The sequence below is a fragment of the Ochlerotatus camptorhynchus genome, unplaced genomic scaffold (assembly GCF_037179485.1).
Source record: "Ochlerotatus camptorhynchus isolate MF236.1 unplaced genomic scaffold, CSIRO-AGI_Acam_v1.1 ptg000025l, whole genome shotgun sequence".
Lineage (NCBI taxonomy): Eukaryota > Metazoa > Arthropoda > Insecta > Diptera > Culicidae > Ochlerotatus > Ochlerotatus camptorhynchus.
This window is the reverse complement of record NW_027040517.1, coordinates 1,288,017-1,296,895: the sequence shown is the minus strand read 5'-3', so window position 1 is coordinate 1,296,895 and position 8,879 is coordinate 1,288,017. Positions and strand designations below refer to the sequence as shown.

The following is an 8,879-nucleotide window of genomic DNA, read 5'->3' as shown; positions in this document are numbered from 1 at the left end:
TCTAAATTTCGAAGTCATGACTATTTTATTAGCAAATTTTACTCAAGTTTGAATATCATCAAACATGGAGTTAGTTTTCAGCATATCAATAATCATGTCGAGTGTATAAGTCAAAATATTGGATCGTTGAAAACATTTGATCACACGTCAATCACAAAGGGAAAAGCATGTAAACAAACCGATTATTCAATACACCACCCCGAAATACGTACCCGCTACTGAGCATTGTAGCAACAATGCTGAAAACGTTGTGAACTTTTATGGTGTGAACAAATGTTTCTGCTGTGCGTCTAATTGGGGGCAAAATCCACAATACCAAAGAAGTAAAGAGTAACAGAGCAACCGTAACGCTAATAACGGAAGAGATTGAATTTGAATAAAGAGACGATACGTTAAATTGGAACAATCGATAAGTCTTGGAGAAAATTTGCAGCCTCTTAAACAAAATCATTCCATTCGGTAGAAAACTTGTCAAAAGTATGAGATTCATTCTCTTCTGGAATACGGCGTTACAAACTCATGTAGTAAAACATTATTGGGTTATACAATGATAGTAAATAAAACAGTTAAAGTTACATTCAAATTTTATTGACACATTTCTTGTATCAATTGGATATTTTTAACAATACAAGATCTTTGATTTTTTCATATTCAAAGTAACGAGGAAAATTCAATGGAATTTGCATAAGTTTCCACCGCGTAATTCCAAACCTATTATTTCTTCTATAAAATACTCTCAAGAAATGTTCATAGCTTGGGGCTACCGAATCCATGTCTTCCACGGTGAAAACATAACGTTTTTCAAGAGCTATATAAACGCCCTTCAGCTTTGGTAACTCCAACAGTAAATTCTCCAATGTCACTACGAAGGCTTCGGTTATATCATCATCATAAATCACTGAAATAAAACAAAAGGTAAATTTATTGCTGATAAATCCCTTAAACTACCGGAACTGTGGTTATAATTTTAGATTTTTTTCTCTGGAATACCTGCATTGATTTGTTTATAATTTTTTCGAGAATTCTACTTCCAAACGAAAGTCTATGAAGGTTGAACAAATCTTTCCAGTATAATTGTTATATGTGTCTCCGATAACTCAAGTTATAAACAATGAAACTATTACTCACCATCGGCAGCTATTACATACTCCACATCTTGAAGTTGTGCTTTGAGTTCATCAGAATACTTAGCGTATTGCACTTTGAAATCGAGTTCAGTAACAACGACATTACAACTAGGATTTTTCAGATTGGAATTTCGCGTGATGTTCGCCTGAATCAGCTCCAGAAGACCGCCGACATTAATATCTAATGAGAAATAATATGTAATCAAAATTATATTAACGTATTATTTATAGGCTACTCACCAGTGCAAACGACTTCGCGCGCGTATAAGCTAGATACTATGCTGGTTAAACCAACTCCTGACCCCAACTCTAAAATTTTTCTATTTTTAAACTTTTTCTCGTTATGTAGAATATAATCTGCCAGCAATAAAGCCCCTCTCCAGATTTGCAGCCCAACCAGATCAAGTTTCGTTGATTTGAGATGTTCTGAAAAATATATGTATATATTAATAATCAGTACCATGAGTGTACCAATTACCGCTCACTACTACGAAAAACTGTGATTTTGCCAAATTCTATTCACCTCATATCATCTGTGTTTTGGTTTCTGCTCCTCTCAGTATTCAGTAAACACCAATTATATTTGGAAACATAAAATTGAAACATTGCACCAATGAGCGGTGATTGGAACATGAGCGGAAACCGATACACTGATGGTACGATCAATCAATATTACGTGTGGAAAATTCTATCATTAGTTTCCATTCAAGCTTACCTATTTCAATTACTCCTTTTTTCCTACGTTCAACTATCAAATCTCCATCTTTATCAGTTTCAATTGAATCCTTCGACACACTGTTGCCATCTGCTAAACAGTCATCAAAAGAAGCATTCTTAATGTCATTTAATGTAATCCTTTGTGTTCCATTGGAATGGCTGTTGCTGTGGTTATCCGCCCCATTCAAACCAGAGCCGTTGAAATTAAGTTTGATACCTTCTTCTTCCACACTACAAACAATTTGTTTGCCGCCTTTACATTTTTCATTTTCTTTCGGATAGATGAATGTAAATTTAGATATGCTGTCTGCGAAAAAAAATCAAGTTATGTTACTCGCAAAAATTTGGCAAAATCATCCAAAAATAGCTCTTACTTCCATTTGTTGTGTCCGTTGTAGAAAAGTCCGTTTCAGCATACAGCTCAGAACACACCTCGAAAGTTGCCATATAATATGCGCTTATTTCTTTTTTAATATAATCGACAAATGGAAAAATTAAATAGTCACTCAATCGTATCTGATTTCAACTGCAGAGTATCACTCATAGACTGAAATTGCAACCGGAAAGAAATACCACCGAAAATTGGCAAGATGAGAAGAGCCGTAGTATTCGCTACCGCATCTACAACAAGACTGAGATTACGCGTTTGAGAGAATGAATAGAACAAAAGAGCAGAGCGATTTTGTTTATAAATAAATATATCCTATTTCTCACACACTTATCTCGATCTAACATAACATGACAAGTGTTGGTTTAACTTAATGTTTACTAGAGAATGACTTTAAATCATACACTTAGCTCATGAAGCTAACATAATGACATTAGTCTTTGTAACATAGTTCCTTTGCCACCAATGTTTGGAATGATAACCCGCATAAACAATAACCATAAGAAGCGCCTAACCACCAATTCGGGATATCATCCCAACTTTATGTGGGATAGTCGTACCATCTATGATATCGTTAGAGTATGGTACCCGTTTATTAGGGAATGCCAGTTCAATTAATTTGACAATGCCTAGTTTGTATTCATTATTTATTGCTTGATTCAAATCAACATCAAAAATCTAGGATAGATGTACTCATTCCCGAAAACAAGCTACGTAATTTTACTGATTAGAGCAAACCAACACATTACTGCATCTAGCTACCACGCGAACTATTGCCATGATTGCAGTTGTCTGCTAAATTTAAACTTACGCCTCACTATAAATAACTTCTGGGAAAAGCATCTGCAATACTTTCACTTTCTATTGACTGCACGTGACGAAAATATTTTCTTAAGATGGAAATGTTTTTCAATCGTTCAATGGAATGTTTTTCATTTGTTAGGTAGATTAACTTCGTTTAATGGTTAACACTTTGATTTTCCTTTGGATTTGTCTTTGCAGACAGGCTAAGACCACGACTGGTCCATCTCGCCGGTTAAAATACTTGTAATGTACGCGATTCGAAAATCGAACCAATCTTTAACCACAACACAAAGGTAAACAGCACGCTGCGTTTAGTTGCCTATGTGATGTAAACACTTTTTATGAATGAAAGTATATACACACGAATGTTTGATGCCATTGACATTCAATACATGCGTACCGAACGTCAAGTCAGTTCACTCATGAAGATACTGTTTACGTCAGAGGCAAATCAAACTAGCGTCTTTTGATAGTATCAGTGGAATGTTTCAATAGCTTAGTTAGTGAGGGCGTGGTATATTATGCTACTTAGAGGTGGCGGATTCAATTTGCTGTCCGATCGAAGAACTATCGGGCAGGACATCTTCACGACTGACCTGATCATAGAGTATCATACTGCACGCCACACAATATACAATTTCATGCAATGTTAGGCTACACAGCTCTCAATTAATTACTAAAAAAGAACATTATATAGAGAACAGGCATAAGTTCCATATGGGGTGTCAGAAACCAAGAACAGAGAAGATGAAGTGGCTTTGTTGTGGATTTAAATTTAAATTGACTACGTAAAATGGTCAGGTTTACGCATTTCGTCACAGAAGCTATAGCACTATGAATACATGCTCAGTATTCTTTTGTTAGAAGCATTTGGTGACAGCTGATGTATAAAAATAAGAAATGCAGTGCAACAAGAAAACAGTTTTTTTTAATCATGCTGTTTGAAGGGTCACATAAACGGTTTAGGTGAGGTTCTGAGGGCATCCTGAACATATGTAGGTGGGAACAATAGCTCTTCAATATTAATAGCTATTTTTGTACATGTACCACAGACAAACAGACAAAACTCATTAAATATTTTTTTACTGTAAAACATCGACACAATAACACAACTATCTTATAGATTCCATAGATAAGCGTCCCCTAATAAAAAAATAATACTATACCCTAACGATAACCCAAATGATAGAACTATTTCAGAAATGGTTTGCATATATACGTCCAGGGTGTGTGCAAAATAACCATACAAATTTTATTAGGTTTGGTGAAGTAGAATTACAGTCGTTATATTAACAGGCTGGCGGAGAGAATTTCGGAAACCACTTGAGCTGTCAAATAGCGGAACCAATCGAACATATCACGACCAACAACGGAGAAGGGGATATCAGGTTTTGAGCCTGAAACTCCGCAAACACTTTTCTCGCGATTCAAAGCTTACCTCCGCAAAACAACACCACCATAACGGCGCCGGTGGTGTAGTGGTAAGCGTGATTACCTCTCACCCCAGCAGGCCTGGGTTCAATCCCAGTCGGCGCCGCCGGGATGTTCTGAGGCATAACATCTCTGATCACGCCTTCCTTCGGATGGGAAGTAAAGCCGTTGGTCCCCGGTTCAGGTGTGGGAGCTACCTTCCTGGCAAGTCGGTAGCATTGGTGCTCAGCACGGAAAACAAGATCGACGAAAAAAAAAACAAACCAAACGCCATGTTTTTTTTTCCCTTGTCGGGTATTTTTATCACTGCGACCATTTTTCTGATCTATTGTGATATTCTCCTTTTTTTTCTTTAGCTATATCAAGATGCCGTATCACTATTATTAGGAGTGATCGTCATCGTTTGACTAATAGCATTATCCCAGCACGGCATTATACTTCGAATAAAGTGCACTGCCGTACTGGGAGTTGTTCTCTAAATGTCAAAGGGTTCTATCAGCCGGACAATGGCATAGCAAAAGTTCCGAGTCTTCCTTTTCTATGCCACAGAAATGACATACATCATCTTGAAGTTTTCCAATCAATCCAATTTCAAGTGATAACGGCTCGGACAATGACCTGTTATAAGATCTTTCTTAGAAAGTTCCAGGATTTTGTGGGTCACAGAAATGTTTGGATTAATGAATCGCTTAGACTGCCTAACAATAGAAGTGTTCTTCCAGTTTTCCTCCACGAAGATTCCCACGCTTTTAGCTCCATTCTAAGAGATGCAGCCGATAAGCCACAAAAGGGTTCTGACCCGATGAACTTATGAGAAGATCCGAGTCTTACTAGTGCATCAGCTCTTTCATTACCCTCAATCCGGCAATGACCAGGAACCCAATATAAGTTGACTTGACAATTTTTGAAGTGATTGAACACACTCCTGTCGCTGACTTTAAAGCATTTAGAGCAGCTTGACTGTCGGACATGACGCAAATATTTGAACTCTTATAGTTTCTACGCAAACATATAATGGAACACTCTAAAATTGCTTGGATTTCAGCTTGGAACACAGTTGGCCATCTGCCCGTAGGAACCGATATCCCTGGGCCAGTTACTCCTGCTTCCACTTGATTGTTCAATCTTGAACCATCTGTATAAAAAACAATCGATCCTGGACAAAGAACCGGGCCACCAAATTGCCACGAATTACGCCCAGGGTCAACTACTTGAAAAAGTCGATTGAAATTGTATCTTTTCTCCATCCAGTGTTCGTTGTTCCTTACTAGAGAGTTGATACTAACAGTTTTTAGAATCCTAAGATGTCCTCTAAGGTCTCCTTCAAAGAGTTTCACTGACCTTGTAATCCTTAGAGCACACTTTTCGACTTCTAATTGTACAAATTGATGCAATGGTAGCATATAAACGAAGACAACAAATCAAGAAGACTGGCAACTTTGCCAGAATCCAAGCGATAGATACAGTAGCGCTGCGCTTGAGTGAAAGTGGAAGCAACGCATAGAAAAATGAGCAAATATACAAACCCTTCTTCTGAGGATGTAATCTTTGCTTTAAAATTCGTTCGAAGCATTTACCTTTGAGCGGCAGATGACGCAATTGTACCTGTATCATAGAAAATGGAAGAGTTGCCAGTCTTGCCAGTCTTCATTGATCCAATTTACAATGCTTTGATCGAAATCACGTTTCATCATAGCTGTAGTCATTGAATCGTGAGATGAATTATCGAATGCACCTTCAATGTCAAGGAATGCAGCAAGTGAAATTTCTTTTGCTTCAAAAGATCTTTCTAGTTTTGTAACAACCGTATGGAGTGCTGTTACTGATGACTTACCTTCCTGGTATGCAAATTGATGTTTGCTCAGAGGATTTGTAACTAAATATGATGACTTTATGTGTTCATCTATTGTTTTTTTTTTCCATTATTTTTAGCAATAAGCTTATTGGCCTGAAGGATTTTGGTGAAGTTTTATCCTTTTTATTTGCCTTGGGGATAAAAATAACCCTCACTTGTCGCCACACTGCCGGTATATAGCTTAATATTCAGCTTGCTCGAAATATCTTTGTTAGAATAGGCATTACAACCGCTTTTCCCTTCTGTAGTAGTACAGGAAAAATTCCATCCCTACCTGGTGACTTGAAAGGTTCAAAGGAGTCAATCGCCCATTCAACTTTTCTTTCAGTAAAGATTTTGTTGGCCAAAGTGCAAGCATCAGCTCTTGTTCTGTCTAACTCAGTCGTTTCATTCAATATTTCATGAATATCCGTCCTGGTTTCATCGATACCAATTGCTGTTGTCGTTGCGTTTTGGTTTTCGTTTGAATTAATAATAGAACATGGAAAATGCGTTCTCTCTCATCATCAACTCTAACGTTTCATTTGTAGAAGTAGTAAAAGAGCCATCCTCTTTTTTCAAAGTGCCCAGACCATTGCAATGATCTTTAGCGAGTATTTTCTGCAACCTAGCAGTTGCTGGAGTATTTTCAATGTTCTCACATGTATGCCTCCAGTGTATCCTCTTTGATCTCCGTATTTCCTGATTATAAGCGGTGAGGGATTCCTTATATTGTTCCCACTGTTGTGTTCGTTTAGCCCTATTGAAAAGCTTCCGGGATTTTTTACGAAGTTTCTGTAGCCTGTTGTTCCACCAAGGTACATCCCTGTTTGTAGAGCGTTCCTTTTCGATGCAGCTCTCATAAAAGACATGTTGGATCAAATTTGAAAGTTGCTTAGAACTATTCTCAAGTTCTTCACATTGTCGAAAACATAAATAATGGCTTTTTTTTAGTAAATGACTCGTAGGTCAAAGTCAATCAATGTAAGCCACTAATTTTATCGGATAGGAGGACTCTTTCTCTTCACAAGCATGGTGTTGGTTTTCTTGAAGGATTTTTCATTTTCGAGAATTTCACACAAAAATAATTGTTTACGTTTGTAGCATTGGCCCTTATACGAAAATAAGCATTGGCGTTGACTACGACTCTGCAACTCTTTACTCCTGGTAAAATCCCATAAGCATCTGACAATCTGTGCATGAAACCTTATCTCTTCATTCCTCCAGCAAGCCGCCGCGAGGGGCGTAATTGCATTTGTAAACAATGGCTTTAGCCTTCGATTTCTCACGAATAAAAGCTCACTCATGAAAGTTATTTACACCACCAAATAGGGGAATGTTTCCTCTATCATCTAGAATTGTTAATTTGAAGAGGTGAGCTTTCACTTGCGAGAAATCGACAGCTAAAGCCATTGTTTACAAAAGCAATTACGCCCCTCTGAAATGTTGGCACTGTATTGACGAATTTACGTTCTTCTTCTTCTTCTTCTTCTTCATTCCTTTATTTAACGTCGGTCTCTGTTCCGCAATCTAGTGCCAATCACCGACGGACATCGATTGCAATCCATTGACGGCAATCGAAAGTCGAGGGAAATGCGTAATAGACGAGTGCACGGGTGAACTTTTGTTCATCTACTGAACAAAAATTGACACAACAGCGGGGCCCTGTTTACTAAAAATGAACACATGAAAAATGCTCGCGTAATTTTTGAAAAGGGATCTTTTTTTGTAAACAACTTCCTAGGCCCTTTTCACGAGAACCGAAGTACGCCCACGCAAACCAAGAGCACTATTGGGAAGGAGAGAATTTCCCCTACCCGATGTTGCTGTTAGCTGGCGTGGACGTATTCGGTTCGCACGAAAAGGGCTTTACAAGTTTTGTGTTCAAAAGTTGGTAGGCCCGTTTCGAATGTTACGCGAGTATTATTCATGTGTTCATTTTTAGTAAACAGGGCCTCGCTGTTGTGTCACTTTTTGTCGAGTGAGTGAACTCAAATCCATCCGTGCACTCGTCTATAACAAGAAGGAAATCAAGACCACAATTGAAATCCTTAACTCCATTTTGTAAACAAACCGAAGTCCACAAAGTCAAGCCAGCATAATGAACAGGTACACAGCAAAAAAAAAATGTAATATCGATCAATGTAATTCAAGCTGATGTATGAAATAATGATGTAATAGCAAAAAGCAGATACAATATTGCATCAATGGATGTAATTTTGTTCGCAAAATCGATGTACATCGTACAACGTTATATTACACAACCGATGGATTGACCTGGTTGTAGCAGTTTGGATGTAATATTCAACAACTTTTTTTTTCTGTGTAGGGGAAATTCTCCTCTACCCGATTGTGGTTTAGGTTTGCGAATAAAGGTTTCGGTTCGCGAGAAAATTGCCTTCCAAGGTTTTTTTTTACAAAATGGAGTTAAGGCTATTTCGATGCTACTAATTTTTGAGTTGAAAATCATTCAGTTCAGCCAAAAGGGAAGTTACGCAAAAATGAGTAAACGTGCTAATGGATGAAACTGGGTAACGGTTACTCAGATCATGACGTCTCTTTCGACTAAGATTGCCCT

General features: G+C 37.8%; 1 protein-coding gene across 2 annotated transcripts; it reads right to left on the bottom strand.

The window, feature by feature from the left end:
- Positions 1-566: 566 nt before the first annotated feature.
- LOC135707625 (methyltransferase-like protein 22) lies at positions 567-3,229 on the bottom strand. 2 transcript variants are annotated; one of them, XM_065229497.1, is made up of 6 exons: positions 3,051-3,229; positions 2,219-2,476; positions 1,843-2,151; positions 1,368-1,553; positions 1,129-1,308; positions 567-898 (listed from the first exon to the last, which is right to left on the bottom strand). In XM_065229497.1, the coding sequence occupies exons 2-6, from the start codon at positions 2,289-2,291 to the stop codon at positions 606-608; spliced, it is 1,041 nt and encodes a 346-aa protein (XP_065085569.1). In that variant the 5' UTR covers positions 2,292-2,476; positions 3,051-3,229; the 3' UTR covers positions 567-605. The 2 variants fall into 2 exon arrangements, with proteins under 2 accessions (XP_065085569.1, XP_065085563.1); XM_065229491.1 differs by lacking the exon at positions 3,051-3,229 and adding an exon at positions 2,947-3,014.
- Positions 3,230-8,879: the final 5,650 nt, after the last annotated feature.